The sequence below is a fragment of the Castor canadensis genome, chromosome 11, assembly GCF_047511655.1.
Source record: "Castor canadensis chromosome 11, mCasCan1.hap1v2, whole genome shotgun sequence".
NCBI lineage: Eukaryota > Metazoa > Chordata > Mammalia > Rodentia > Castoridae > Castor > Castor canadensis.
In genome coordinates this window covers 139,114,207-139,129,876 of record NC_133396.1, presented here as the reverse complement: position 1 = coordinate 139,129,876, position 15,670 = coordinate 139,114,207, and the positions used below count along the sequence as shown (strand labels likewise).

The following is a 15,670-nucleotide window of genomic DNA, read 5'->3' as shown; positions in this document are numbered from 1 at the left end:
TCCCACCGCTGCCTCGCGTTCCTGTGTAGGTCAGCCTTAGGTCACCCTATTTTGCTGCCTGGTTCTAGAACACTTTCTTTATGGTACAACTGGGGTGACTAACCTTCCTTTGTTTTGTTGTGGGACTCTCAGTTAGTTGTTGTTGAACCCTTCCCTACCTGCCTGATTTGTTCCTCGCTTGCTGGGGAGTTTTCTACAGAAAACTTTTCAGACTGCTGAAATGAACACAGAGACATCAATGGAAGGCCTGGTGCTAAGTATTGTTAGGGTACGAGGCCGGCCACCTTCTGAGAGGACAAAGGACACTCGAGACAAAGGAAGTCACAAGGCGAGGTTTATTTTCTAGCTAGCTAGGGTCTGAGCATCCGCCTGACGCAGCAGGTTTCAACAAGGACCCTGAAAGCAAAGTTGAAGCAGGTCTTATACTGTTTAAAGCATCAATCATTGTCACATAGGAATTCCTCATGCCCCTGGGGTCACATTTTCCTGACATTGCCCACATCCTGGTGGTGGGGTAAGATTATTTATTGGGAACTGGAGAAACACCAGAGGTTTACTTATCAGGTTACAAGGAATGTGTTCTCCCATAAATTAGGGGCTAGTAGTGGAATAGAAACCTAAGGTTTAGATAAGAACAGTAGCGGAGTCCTGTTTTGGCAAGTTTATTTACAAGTGGAGACAAAGGAAGGCAGGAATGGGTGCTTATCTCTGCATGGTGCCTTTCATCTTGGTCCCAAACTTTTGCATGGCTCTAATGGGCAATTCCTCACAGCTCTGTCCGAGGTTACAGCTTTTAATTGATAGTTTACCATGTTTTACAACCCTGTTTCAAGGCTATCTTTCTCTTCACGAGGTTACCCAAGGGTCATGCCAGTTATAGCTGATTTTTAGGCTAGGTGGGCTGCAAGTTAAAGTACCCCAACAGTATCAAATGTAAACTTTCTGTCAGGTCACACCTATGTGATGACTATTCAAAGGACTGCTGTTTCTGATGGCTATCTATCCTGATGCCCAAAACATGAGCCCAGGTAATGACAGTTTCATGTTCAACTGCCTGGAGACACCCTCCTAAAAACTACACAGGTCAACAGATAAAACCAGGCAAATTCCACCTTATATCAGAACTACAAGGGAAGCTGCAAGTAGAAAAATTAATACTAATTTTCAGCACATTTTAGCAGGCCTGTCAGTCAAGTTCTTGCCATAATCCTTTGTGGAGAGTTAGGGGCTACAGAAAAAGAAGCTGCAGGAAAGAGAAAAGAGAGGACAAGAATTAGGATTTGATTAAAGTTACCCACAGAAAGAGAAAGTAACCTTCAGGTGTAAAAATACTGCCAAAGGACTCCTGATGGAATGGGAGCATGCTGACTGTGAGGAAGAGAATTGAAGTGTGTGAGGGCTGGGGTGTGGCTCAGTGGCACAGGCCACTAGCATGGGCCAGGCCCTGGGTTCCATCCCCAGCACAATAACAAAAGAAAGGTGTGACACTGGAGGCAGGAGCTTCCAAAAGGCATTGTTAGGGAAACACTGCTTGCAAAAGAAAAGAGAGAGTCTCACGTCCAGCAAGCAAAGTTTAATGACAGGCTCAAGCTGCCAGGCTGCCCATGAGAGAGGTGCAGCAGGTGGCTCTGAGGCAGGGAGGTGTTTAAGTATACTTTCTATGAGAGAACGAGGAAGTGGGTGATGTGAAAAATTTACTGAGGTCGTTGGGGCGGAAAGTTCTCAATTGAGCAAGGCGTCTCTGGTGCGTATCTTCTGAGAACTGACGGTTGTTTTCTTTGAGGTGTGTTTTCCAGGAGCAGAGGGGTGTTTTATCATTAACCAGGGGGCACAATGGTGATCGGAATGGAGACCCAACCCAGCCCAGCCCAAAGTGGAGGCACTTTTGCCTGCGTATTTCTACGAGGCATGGCTTCTGGAGAGAAGATGAAAGAAAGGAGAGCCCCCTTTAGAGGGTAAGTGCAGAGGAAGGAATTTAGTGTGTTACAAGCCAGGAAAAAAAAAGAAGGAAACAACGCTTTCAATAAAAAGCCATCAAATAAAGAAACTGCATTTTGCTCCCATAAGAAGAAAGCAAACACCTTACCTAGGAATCTCTCAAACCAACCCCAGCTGCCATCTGTTCATGAAATTCACAGATGTAAGCCTTCTTTATTCAAAGCTACAGTAGAAGACTGGAAAGTGTTAAAATCAAGACTTTTCAGTTGATAGGATTATCTTCAAAAAGGAACCACAAAGCAGGAAACTGGAACCCAACACTCTAAACTGAACTACACACACTCGAGCAAGCATTTGGTGATGACAGAAAAATCTGGAAGTATAAATTCCTGAACTAGGAACAGGAAAGGACAACAGACAGAAAACATAGTAAGCAGAGCTGACTGAGTGGGAGATAAAGTGGATGAATTAAAGGAAATGAGAACGAAAATGGTGCCCGGGAGGTTATAGATAAACAAAAACCAAGAGTCATCAAGAAGCCCCTCCCCATCAAAAGAAAATGAGTGAGATAAATGAGGAGACCTTTCTAAGCAATCTACCAGAGCAGCCATCAGCAAACGATGTCCCACAGGTCACATCCTCGTCACCTGTGTGTTGGGAGCGAAGATTTTCAGAGCACAGCCACACACAGGGTGTTTACTTGCTGGCTTTGCCTCCTTTCCTATTACAGAATTAAGTAGCTTCGATCACTTGATCTGTGAAACCTAAAATATTAACTGCCTGTCCCTTACAGTTCACCAAAAATTGCATTAGAATGAAATAAAATAATTAAAAATTCAAAGGGAAAAATATTTTTCAAAAAGAAAGAAAAACAAAAAACAAGTACATGTAGACTGTACTAGACTACATGATAAACTTTATCACCCGAGGAAATGACTGAGGTTACTCTGGCAAGAAGATTTATGGTGAAAACAAACATATTTGATTGTGGATACGAGATAAAAATTGGAAGTAAAGCTTAGGATGATGTAGAAATTTTACACGCAACTAACAAGTTTAGGGGAGAAGGAGGAAGAAAAAAGGAGAGCAGAATAAAGTCAGTAATTGTTGACCAGGGAATAAGTGGAAATCAAGTGAGTCAAGTGACTTGTTAAAAAGTGAGGAAAGGTGGGGAGAGAGAGGGGGTGGGGAAAAGGGAGGGGGCTCGGGGAAGGGGGGAGAAATGACCCAAACATTGTATGCACATATGAATAAAAGAAATTTAAAAAAAGTGAGAAAGCAGGTAGAAATTTAAAAAAAGTGAGAAAGCAGAGAGCAGAGCACTAAAGATGTGTAAAAGATATAATTACAAAGGCAACTGCTGACACAAAAATAGAAACCTTCCTAAATTCAGAAGATATGAAAGTGATAAAAAAGGGGGAGGGAGGAGAGAGAAAAAGAGAGAGAGAGAGAGAAGAGAGAATATGAATAATCAGGTAGAGAAAAGAACAGTAAATATAACACATAATTATAAGATAGTATTAGAATTGAGACCGAAGCTATTCATATAAATAAATGTGAATGGACTTAAATCAAAAAGCAAAACTCAACATATGCTATGCATAAGAGAAATGCCCAAAAGAAAATGTGAGCCCAAAAGATTAAAGAGAAAATAATGGCATAACCTGGATAACCTTGGGTTTGGGATAACATTTTTAGATATAACATAAATGAGCATAATCCATGAAAAAAATGTTTAAAGGGCTGGTGGAGTGGCTCAAGCAGTAAGAGCACCTGTCTAGCAAGCATGAGCCATGGGTTCAAACCTCAGTGCTGTCTGCCCCAAAAAAAGAAAGAAAAGAAAAAAAAAATTTTGATAAATTGAACTTCATGAATGGGCTGGCTGAGTGGTTCAAGTGGAGCCCTGCCCGGCAAGCGTGAGGTCCTAAGTCAAACCCCAGTACTGCAAAAACAAACAAACAAACAAAACTTCCCGAGTGGTAGAGCCCCTGCCTAGCAAGCATGAGGCCTTGAGTTAAAACCCCAGTGCCACCAAAAAAAAAAAAAGAAAACGAAAAAGAAGTGTTATGGAAACAACCTTCCCATCCATTTGCCTATAAAAAAAAATGAAAAATAACAAAACAAAAAAATTCAGCTTTCCCTCAACAAAGCATCCATGAACAAAGTTAATGATTAGGTGAGAGGGGGACAAGAGAACTGAAGTGTTCGAAATGAACATTTGGTTACAATATAGAACAGGATGCAGAGAGAACTCTGTAAATCAAGAAGGCAGAAAGTTAAATGGAAAACTGGCAGAACAGGTAATTTGTGGCAGGAGAATCCTGCATCAGTATGTGGTGAGGTGCTCAAAATTACTAGTCATCGGGGAACTGTAAAGAGTAGCAGTAACCTATTGCAATCTAGTAATAGGAGTGGTAAAAACACAAAAAATTTAGTAACACCGATTTCTGGTATTAGCGTTATTTCAGACACTGAGTGAACATCCAAGTTGTAATCACCATTCTGAAAACCATCCTGCAGAACTTGAATGAAGGCGTCTAAATTCCCTGTGGCCCAGCAACTCCACTCTTGCCCATATATAGCAAAAAAAATTACTGGATAGATCCACTGAAAGACTTACAGAAGGACGTTCACTGCAGTGTTGCTTGCGGTGGTAAAAGCTATTGTGCCCCTCATTAGGAAAATATGGAAATAAACTGTAGTTCGTACACACTAGTAATTAGGCAGCATTAAAAAGAACTGAACTAGATATGGTGTTGAATTTAAAAAAGCAAGACAGTAAGAGCCCCAGGTAGCTGACCATATGTTTCTAGTTTACACCTGTTGTAAATTTGTGTCGGTTGAATTATTAATGGTACTTTCACTCTCAACAGTTTAGACAATTATAATGTCTATATCATAATACCATTTTGTCAATATTAAATCACAAGAACACCCAAAACAACACTGCCTATTTTTTTGCTACACACATATTTAAGGACATGCATTGAAGAATAGACCCATATTAGAATAATACACGAGATGAAGGAAATGAGAGAAGAATAAAATAGTGACAGTAAGCTATAAAACAGTACGATCGCTTAGAAGTTCAAAAAAAATGTAATCCTTCACTGTAGTTTAAACAAATTCAACACTTACAGTACTTCTGGAACTAAAAATGCGGTAGTCTGGGCTGTTCGTGGTGTACCTGTGAAGGAAAAGCCAAATATGAGCATAAATAACGCTAATTTACACTCCAAAGATGAGGGCTTCTACACACGGTCAGGCTCTCCCTGGCTGCCCTGTTTTACTTTTCTGCTTAGGTCCCTGGCAGGCAAGTAAACTAAAACTGAGGGTTTCAGTGACCATTAGCCATCATTCTGGGTGTGTTAGGACTTGCTTAGCACATGAAGACACTGAAATGAAATGGGGAAAAAAGTGTTCTTTATATATTTTTGTCGAGTAAAAGCTTAAAAAATAAATCTGGAGAAAATATCACCATTTTTACTCACTGTATTGGTGACCCTAGCTGATACAACAGGAAAAGTAACGTAAAATCATGGGATTGAAAAAGAGGCTCAATGGTAACAGAACCCCATTTTCCAGAACTTTGAAACTGACACTGTACAATGCACATTGACTAGCGAGATTTAATAGTCATACAGATGGTATTTTGAGTTATTGTAACTCCGGTCTGAATCCTAAGAGGTTTTGGTATGGTACTTGACAATCTGATTTTCACATTTGTGTGAATGTGCCCAGGTCCAAGAATAGCCAGGACACTTTTGGAAAAGGAACAGGGGTGGAAGGAAGGCTTGCCCCATGAGGTATCAGGACTCACTGTGAAGCCACAGTAACTAAGACAGAGGACTGGTGTCCCTAACTACTAGAGCAGAACTGGACAGTAAGCCCAGAAGTAGACATTCATTTACGCCACCATGTTGCACAGGAAAAGGTGGTATGTGCAAACAATTGAAAAATGGATTTAGATTTATGGAAAAAAAATTACATCCCTACCTTACATCATTTAGAAAACCCCACTCATTTAGGATTAAGATCTTGTCAAAAGACAAAATTATAATTTAAAGATCTAAATTGGCTTTATTTACACTCCTAGAATTGAGCAACATTTAGGTTCATCAAACAGAATAAGTGCTTGATAAACTGAGCAGAAAAGATTGGTTTTGTGGATAGAAAAGGGCTGATGAAGGCAGGAACATAGAAAAAATTGTGGATTGGTCATTGGAAAATTACTGTCAAGAACAAGGAAAGAGAACAACAGAAAAATCACTGATTGGTTAACATCAGGTTACTCTGGTTATTTATTTATTTACTTTTGTAAGGATTAAAGCAGAGGGAGCTTCATTACTATGCTTCATTACCATGCTTCTCAGGTCAGTAACAACTTAAATTTTGGTTTGGCAGTGCACGAATGCGGCATGAGTGACTCCATTTTGGTTTTGCATGTTGGACCTAGTAGTGCAGGAGCTCCAGCCAAACCAATGGTGTCCCATGAATGTTAGTACTGTTAGTAGAGAAAGAACTAAGAGCAGGGAAGACTTCCTTAAACAAGACACCTCCCCAAATAGCTAATAAAAAAAGTCTAAAAATTCATGATGCTAAATTCAAGAAAAATCTTTGATTTTATTTTTCAGTGCACTTTGAACTTTGCCAATGCCAGGCGAGCATTTTACCACTAAGCCTCATCCCCAGTTCTTTTAAAAGACCACCTTATTAGGTAGCAGAGTATCACAGCAGAGGCGTGCTGGGCCCATAAAAGACCACACTATTAAGATAAAAATATCAGAGACTATGACTGCCATTTAAGAAAAAAACAAAACCTTTGTTTTCACCATATAATTGAATTTTATCATTTCTTTCAATCATGACAGTAGACCACAGTTAGCAAACTGTGTCTTTTTGGCATAAAAACATACCAAATTCCATGTTTTTGTAAACAGATTTTTATGGGCACATAGCCACCCCCCCAGTATGCTGCTACCCAGGATGGCAGAGATCTGAGTATAGGTGGCATAGGTAGTATTGCCAGAAAAAGCCTAAAATATTTACTGTCTGTTCTTTTTATAAAAATGTTTGATGACCTCTGGTGTTGGAGACAAAATGAACTTATAAAGTCCCTTGAGTTCACAGGCCATCCTTATGTAGTATCAACCATCATTTTTTGATGCATTGTTTGCCTATGCTGAGAGCTCCAAATATATCCCTGTATTCAATCCTCACGATAAGCCATAGCCGTTGTATCCTCTTTATGTTGTGGAGAGGAAAGGGCTTACAAATTTGTCAGAACCCAATGTCATTGCTGTTTCTCACTGACCTGTCCCAACGGCAACTCTTTTTATTTGACCCCTCCATCTGGCCAACTAGATACCCTATAGAGGGCAAGGGAACTCGCTCGTCGTTGTAGGGAAACCTCTACAATGGTTTGATTTGTTATCGTTATTCTGAAATGTAATGCTGGAGGACAATTATTTTTACAGCCAACAGGGAATATTCGAGGAATGTGATTTTTGCTGGTTAACCATCTGCATTTGAACTATGTTGAAAAATCTTTCTAAAATATGATACCCCTGCTAATCACCAATTACCGAACACCGAACAAAAGCCAAACTTGCACGCTGGCTTTCAGGACTTTGTCACGTTTCCGGTCCCTAAATCAGTTACCTTCCCTTACATCTGCACAGCGTTTGTGGTTTATAAAGCCCTTTTCCGCAGATCGCTGCGCTTCGCCTGCTCAGAGAAGCCACCCTCTGCCTGGGGACCCTAAAAGAATGCTCCCTGCGCACTTCAGGTGGTGACATTTTGGCTCTCCTGCCTGGCAGAACAAGGGCGCAGCACGGGGACGAGGAAGGGACGCGGTAGTCCGGCGTCCCTACCTCCACACGGCCGAGCCGCACCAGCTCAGCCACGACAGCAGCACCGCGGCTCCCCCGGGCGACATGGCGCCAGCTCCACCTTGGCCAACCGCCCGGGTCGCGCGCGCTCATCCTGCTCCGCCCCAGGCGCGCGCTCACCTCCTCTCTCCCGACCCTCCCCCCGGGCGCGCGCTACTCCGCCAACCTGCCCTGGGCGCGCCCTCACCTCCTCTCCCCCAACTCCCCCCCACCAAGGCGCGCGCTCACTCTCCCCCCACCCCGCCCCCAGGCGCGCGCTCACCTCCTCTCTCCCGATCCACCCCCCCGGGCGCGCGCTCACTCCGCCAACCTGCCCCGGGCGCGCGCTCACCTCCTCTCCCCCCTGACCACCCCCCGGGCGCGCGCTCACCTCCCTGCCTGGACCAAACCTTTACGTTGGCGTATCTTTAAACCCAAATACTCGTGGGACTGTATGTAACCCACACAGCAAAGCGTACTTGGCCTTCTGGCATTAGTCCGTTTACTGACAACGCATTGAATAGGAATAATAAATAGTATCTAAGATCTACCACCCTGGCAAGGCCACCCTCAACATGCCTAATCTTCTGAAGCTAAGCAGGGTCCCGCCTGCTTAATACTTAGATGGGAAGAATAGTAAATACGAAAACGGTGTCTAAGGACCGTCGGAGGACATGACAGTATACACGATTTGAGAGAGGCTACACGGAGTGTGATTCTATTCCTATTCTATTCGTCTACCCTGTGCGAGGTCCTGGATTTGATGCCGGCCACTGCAAGAGAAAAAAGGTGTGTGTGGGGAAGTAAATCTTGTAAAATAAGGATAAGAGAGTATTGAGGCAGGATAGATGAGGAGACAGGGAAATTATATTATTTTAATAAATATTAAAAGGGTCACCAGACTCAGACATTGGAATGATGAAGTAAAAACTAAAAGCCAGAAGCCAGGTGCCGGCAGCTCACATCTGTAATCCTAGCTACTTGGGAGGCTGAGATCATGGTTGGAGACTAGCCCTAGCAAATAGTTCACGTGACTCCATCTTCAAAGTAACTATAGCAAAATGGGCCGAAGTGTGGCTCAAACGATAGAGTGCTTGCTTTGTAAGTGAGAAGCCCTGAGTTCAAACTCCATCCCCCCCCAAAAAAAAGCTAAGAGCATCGAGCCCCTCCCATCTCCTTTTAGATGTTAAGTTACAAGGATAGGGAGACATAAAGAGGTTGTCTGTGTCTATCTTCCTTTTCTAAATGCTAAGCTGCAAGACTCCTTGAATGAGTTGCAAGGGCAGAAAGAATAAAAGGCATGTCTGGCAAGGGAAAGTCCTAAAACTCAGCTACTGTTCTGTGTTTTGGGTGGGCCTAGATGACATCTCCAGTTTTAATCCCACATATCCATCGTCTTAATGGTAAGTGGCTGCTAGCCTTGATCTCATGTATTCCCCCAGCTCAGAGAGTATAAGACTACAAATAAGGACCACCATTTTGAGTCTTTATTCCCTTTTCCAGCATGGGGGACAGGAAATGTTTCTCCCTTTTACCCCTACTTTCATCCTGTCGTAATACATTCCTTTTCTAATAAACTTAATTATCACATTTGTAAGAGGTGCTTAAATTGCTTTTGCTGAGAAGTGCTGACTCCTTCCTTGGGCCCGCAAATTAGCCAAGCTTGGCATCCCTGCCTCCATTTTGCATGTCTTTGCTCTAAGTTATTTTCTCTGCTGTCGCTTTGCAATCACTCTGGGTTCCACGAAGGACAGACCTGATCCAGACGTCTTTATGAGGAGGAACAGAACAGCAGAGGCTCCTCAGGACAGACAACCTGCCAGGCAACGATTGTGAATGACGACTCCCAAAACAATACTGAGATTATGACCCACTGGAACACACCAGTGACTGAGAGTGTTTACACTTATCTTTTGGCTCTGTCCTAATTCTTTTTAAAGATAAGGCTCATGTCTGTGCCCCAAAGATGGCTGAGAATGGGATGCAGATGCTTACTTTGCCCCTTACCACAGCATGTCCTGGGTGGTGTAACAAACCTTTCTCTGCCCTCCACCATTCTCCTCTCTTTATTTGGATTATAGGGGCGAGTGGCCAGACCTGACACATGGAAGCCCAGGAGTCTGGGCCTGGGGTTCAAAACTCGAGTTTCATAGTCACTTCATTTTTGCATCTTGCCTGAATTCTCTCACCATCCACAAGAATCAAGGTAGATAACTGCACATACCTTCCTGTAACAATATCACCTACCTTATATGATTCGTTTTGTATGACCACAGTCATAATTAAAAATCATAAAAAACCCAACTGCATTACAGTATTAATGTATTGCAGTACCTGCGTATACCCTATGATGTAGCTAAGTCACTACTCCTCTCTGAGCCTCTGCTACTGTGTAAAATGAAAACTGTTACCACTCTTATCTCTAGATTTGCTGGTCTTAGGGCCTACACCTTTTTATTGTTTTACTTTTGACTTTGCCCTTTTAGTCCTTGTCTCTATTTCTGCTCTTCTAGACCTCTCGTTTTCAATTTGAATACAGGGTTCAATCCTCATCTGTTTGTATTCTGAAATCCCACTGATTTTTACTCTTTAATCGCTACCTGATTCCTTAACAAGAACAAATCTTTAAGCACAAAAAACGCTTTCATAATCTGAAACCCGCGGAGGGCAGACACCATGGCACCACGCCGTCCCTGCCGCGCAGAGCATTGCATGCCGGGAGTTGTAGTCCGAAGCTCCGCACGGACCTCCGCGCCTCCAGTTTGAAAGCGGAAGGGCGGGTAGGCGGAGCTTGCTGGAAGCCCCGCCCCTGCCCCGCCAGCTCCGGGCGTTCGCCCTGGAGTGTCGCGCCAGGCCACGGAAGGGGCGTGGCCTCGGCCCGGGGCGGCGGCGGTTGCTGCCTCCAGCGCCTGTGCCTGCGGGCGGTGCTGCAGCGGCCGGCCTGCGCGGGGCAGTCATGGTCACCCCTTGAGCAGGCGGCGGCGGAGAGCGGGGCGGGGCCTGGCGGGAGGGCGGTGGCCCGCGGGGCGGGGGCGGGGCCGGCCTCTGGCTCCTTCTTCCTCCGCATGTGGCTGGCGGCCGCAGAGCAGTTCGATCCGCGCCCCGTTCGCCGGCCGCGTCCGCTTCGGGCTCTTCTCGCTTCGCTGGAGCCATGTCGTTTGCCAAAGCCAACGCGGGGGCGTCCTCTCTGCCCAACGGCGACTGCGGCCGCCCGTCGGCGCGGCCCGGAGGGAACCGGGTGACGGTGGTGCTCGGCGCGCAGTGGGGCGACGAAGGCAAAGGGAAGGTGGTGGACCTGCTGGCGCAGGACGCGGACATCGTGTGCCGCTGCCAGGTGAGGCGATGGGCAGCGGCCCGGGAGCTCGGGCCCAGTGAGGTGTCACCTTGAGGTCCTCTCCTCCTGTTGCGAGCTGCAGCGACCGGGAGAAATGGCGGGAGGTCGGGGACCCCAGCGCTGGGTCTCGGCTGACGCTTGGCGCGGCGCTGGAGCGGGGCGCGGGCGGACGCGGAGCCGTGGGGAGGAGATGCGCGGGGCCGGGGAGCCGCGGTTCGGGGCTGGGGACCGGTGCCCGGGCGCGTGGCGGGAGTGCTGTGGGGTGGGGTGCGGCGGGGTGAGGTGGGATGCGATCCAGCGGAGAAAGCACCGCCCTAGGCCTGCTCCCGACTCCGGGCGTGACCCGGCCCGGGCCCGGACAGCCTGCCCATCACCCATCCGGGGCGGCCGAACGGGATCGGTGGTTCCGAAACGCCCGAACCCGCGGAGCCCCACCTGCAGGCCTCGGGCGCGCGGAGCTGCGCCGCCTCCGCTCCACTTTGTTGACATCAGAACCCACCTCGGGGCTTGTTTTTGTTTCATTCCGTACGTCGTAAACTTATACTTAAGGGAAGGTAATTTTCACTCGTTAGTCCCAAGAGAAGGAGTCCCCACCCTCGTTAAAAAGACAGGCAGGTAGATGCGCGGATGTCAGATCGGACGTTTAGAAATATTTACATTGTTACGGTAGCAGAAAGTTCACTGTGGGGAAGTGGAGTGGCCGTGCACTTCCTACCGGGAGACACGTGGTTTTCAGTGTCCGCTTTCTTCCTATTCGTCGTTTGCTTTGAAGTAGCCCAGAGGCTGGGTCTCTGTAGAGCCTCTCAGATAACTGTCTCCCAACTTCAGAGTTCGAAATTTTGAAATTTTGTGAGCAGCAGTCACGCTCAAAGCAAGAGGCAGCTTCTGAAGTTGACTACTGCCGTTCTTCGAGGCTGCAAGAATAGCTCTTGTTCTCGAAGGCACTTGACACAGTGTGAAGATGCCACCCTGCAGTGCTCCAGCAAGTTAGTAGTGGGCCACTTGACTCGAAGCTTTCCATCCAAAATTCAGTGCTATCTGAGCATACGGAAAGCAAAGAAATTACACGTCTGTGTAAAGCTAAATGCAGATACTCTGCCTTACCTTAGGTTTTCTTTTTCCTTTTCTCCTTCCTTCCGTCCCTTCCTTCCTCCCTCGTTTTTATTTTTTTCCTGCATGCAGAGATCCACCCTGATCATTTTTTGACTAGGATAGCTGGCACCTCAACTGTCCCAACTTACCACTGACTCCTATGCCTTCAGCCTCTGTTCCTCTACCTGTCACCGTGCATACTTAGTGGTACTCTCAAAGGTGGTGCTGTTGAAGTCCAGCCTCACATGACCATAGGAGCTGCTCCAAAGCCCAGCCTTCACCTGTCTTTTGTCTTCAAACCATAGCTGCCATGCCATGGGGAAGGCTAACTCTTGTGGGCTACAAGGAGAGGCCAGGTGAAAGGTATCCCTTTTTCCTGGGTTCTAAGGTTTGAGGACTGTAGCCATCGGAGCATTTATTCTATAAGATCCTCAATTATAATATTCCTTGAAAATTATTAGAATTAGTTTGTAGCCTGGAGGTGTTACTATGTTTAAAAGAAAGTAGCCTTAAGGGAGGTCATGGACCAATCTGATTCGATGCCCTTGGAAAGGGCAGAGAGGTGATTGAGAAGGAGCCATGTTTTGGCTTCAAAATATTAGCTGAAGATAGTAGAGAAAGTATGTGATCAGACTTGACAGGCAGACTTGTTTTTGAAAACTTTTTATTTAGTCCCTTGTAAAATCTTTATATAGTCCTCATGTTCCTTTTTAAAGAACTCACCATTAGGCGGCTTCCTGGTCTCATTAGGCACAAGTAGGTAAGTAAGGAATAGATTTAAGCACATCCCAGTGACTCACCTTAGTAACATCACGTCATCTGGCCAGCCCTTGTAATGTGACATCTACTTAATGAAGTTCTCATAGATTGTAAACTTGAAGAATACAGAATATTGGAATTCTTAGTGAGTGTATGGAGAGCTGTAAAGTCAGCTTTAAGAAAGGCATTTTGAGCTTAGATCAATTACTTTGATGTCTCAAGTTTTGTGTGTTATTGAAAATAGGTCCTTTGTTAGACTTTAAATTTTGTTTTGCTATAATCAAACAATGAACTCAAATTTTATCTAGCATTGTTTCTCCAGAGGAATACCCATATGTATTCATATTTCAACAGTGGAATCATCAAATAAGGAATTCCTTTCAATATAAAATGTATGATGCCATAATGTACCCCCAGCACAACAATAAAAAAATTAGAAAATTTAAAAACAAAAAAATATGAGGTATAGTTTTAAAAAGAAAAATCTGACATTAACTATTCATTTTAATATACAGAATACCTTTTGGGAAAGAATAGATGCAGAACATGGCACTTTCATCATTATAGCACTGAAAGCCTGTGTCTTACAGATTTGTGGGGAGTTATTTATAACTTTGTAGGTATTCTAGATCCATAAATAAGTGTGTAGGACTTGGATCAAAGGACAACCACTATGGATGCCTCCATTTTAGACCTGAAGATGCATCTAGGGGACATGGAGTGAGTATCCACAGGGGGCCGCTTAGCTCTGGAGGGAGAAAGCTGAAAAGGCCAGAGACTGGGCCCACAGGCAAGTCAGTCTAGTGGACAAATGCTCTGTAAACAGCTGTTGCCTGGGTGGGGCTGGAGAAGAGGACCGGTACAGGTATTTCAAGAGGTTCAAGTGTGGAAACAGGAAGGCCCTTTACAGCATGCACAAAAGTAGTTTTGTTAGGAAGTCTGCTAATGGTTTTTTCCCCTAAATCCTCCCAAAGTAAAGTATGTTTGTGTCCTTCATTTTGTTGACGAGAAACTGCAGACACATTTTAACTGTGGTCATTTATACCAGGCTTTACGCAAAGGCTTCTTTATTGTGTTGCAGAAAGCACTCTTGGTGGTCTTGGTTAGAAGAGTTGTTTACAGAGCACTAATCCCTTTCTCTGTGTTTTCCCCCAGGATTTTAAAGGAATATACAGTAGGTACTAAAATTAATTATAAGGGAAAGTATATCCCATCACTCACTATATTAAAACAAACAATGAAAAAACATATTAATTTGAAGCTAGATAGCTGGTACATGCAGAAGGCTCAGAAACCAGCTAGTAATAATGAAGTGTAAAGGAATGAAGCCACAGAGATTTTCTCCTTGAAATTGTTGGAAAAGGTGAAAGATAATTTAAAAAGGATTAACTCAGCTAAAATTCTTTTAGACTACTTCCCATAATTTTGAAGAATTAGCACTTCTCTCAAAGTTTGGTCACCCAGTGAGACTGTCTGTGGTATCTGATCCAAATTATTCTGTTTGTTTTGTTTTGGTGGGAATGAGTGGTTTGATTGAATAGGTTGAAGTATCTCTAGGAAAAGCTGTTGCCTACAACAGAGAGAGTGAGCCTATAAACTTACAGTCACATATTGGCTTACTGTAACTAGGTATGAACCGTGTCAGATTTTGACATGAAAGATTAATGAGGATGAGCTATATATTGATAAGTGAAGATTGGTGATTATTAAAATACTTTTATCAAATGGAAAAGGGGCATTAAAGTCTAGCGTAAGCAGTAAAAGAATAGTGAATTGACTTCCCAGGGCTTCTTTGGCTCTAGGGTGGAATGGTTAATATTATTTAGTTCAGTGTAATAAAACTCTTTAAAAAGCTAGGATGCCTCATGAAATTTCAGTAGCTTCATATCTATATGATGAAGTAAATTTTTATCAAGCATTTACAAAGAACTGTGTAACATCAGTTTCTACATGGTTAACTTACATACCTCCATTCTCCTGCCTGGTTTCATGGGTCATGTGTGATACTCAAGTTTGATACCTAGAGTCTAAAGCTTGTTAATTAGGAACCAAAGATCCTCCAAGCCAGTGCCCTTTCTACTCTCATTGTGAATAGTTTCATGATGGAAATTAAAACAAAGTACCTGAGACTGTCATCATTTTGTGATATTTATGTGTCTATAAAACTACAAGGTTACCATGATAATAAAAATAAAGTGGTATCTTCACGCTTTTCCAAGATAATTGAGCAGTGTACTTGTATTTTCAAAAAAGGAATTCAGAAACCTGCATATATTTTCTCTTCCTATTTAGTGTATCTGGTTACTGTTGAGTGGTTTAATTTGATCAACTTGCTGGTAGTAACCTCACCTGATATACTTGAGAACTCTAAGCTAGTACAGTTGTATGAATGCTTTCAAAACAGAGCAGTTGTCCTTGTTCATAAATACTTAACTGCTTAACTTTGGTTTTGGTTTTGGTGAAATGTAAAATGTTTCATCTAGAAAAGGGGAGGTCAAAGTCTGAGTCGTAACCAAGAAAGTAGCATTGGTGATGAGCATTGACTCAAAAGATGTTTACCTCTTAAGAAGCTTGAAGATGCTACAGAAGAAACAGCACCCTTTTTTGGTGGCTGGGCTAGTTGCTGACATGGGTCGTAGGCATTGCTGTTCTCTGCTGTAATCTGTAGCAGACATTC

General features: G+C 44.0%; 2 protein-coding genes across 2 annotated transcripts in view; one reads left to right on the top strand and one right to left on the bottom strand.

Annotated features, from left to right (window-relative positions):
- The window catches only part of Catspere (catsper channel auxiliary subunit epsilon), a 130,699-nt gene extending 122,798 nt beyond the window's left edge, over window positions 1-7,901 (bottom strand). The window contains exons 1-2 of the mRNA XM_074048792.1: window positions 7,812-7,901; window positions 5,077-5,125 (exon numbers count right to left, since the gene is read on the bottom strand). Of these exons, the coding sequence (XP_073904893.1) occupies window positions 5,077-5,125; window positions 7,812-7,876 (114 nt within the window). The 5' untranslated portion in view covers window positions 7,877-7,901. The remainder of the gene's footprint in view (window positions 1-5,076; window positions 5,126-7,811) is intronic.
- Window positions 7,902-10,847: 2,946 nt separating this feature from the next.
- Window positions 10,848-15,670, top strand: part of Adss2 (adenylosuccinate synthase 2) — a 39,486-nt gene continuing 34,663 nt past the window's right edge. The window contains exon 1 of the mRNA XM_020185269.2: window positions 10,848-11,142. Within this exon, the coding sequence (XP_020040858.1) occupies window positions 10,960-11,142 (183 nt within the window). The 5' untranslated portion in view covers window positions 10,848-10,959. The remainder of the gene's footprint in view (window positions 11,143-15,670) is intronic.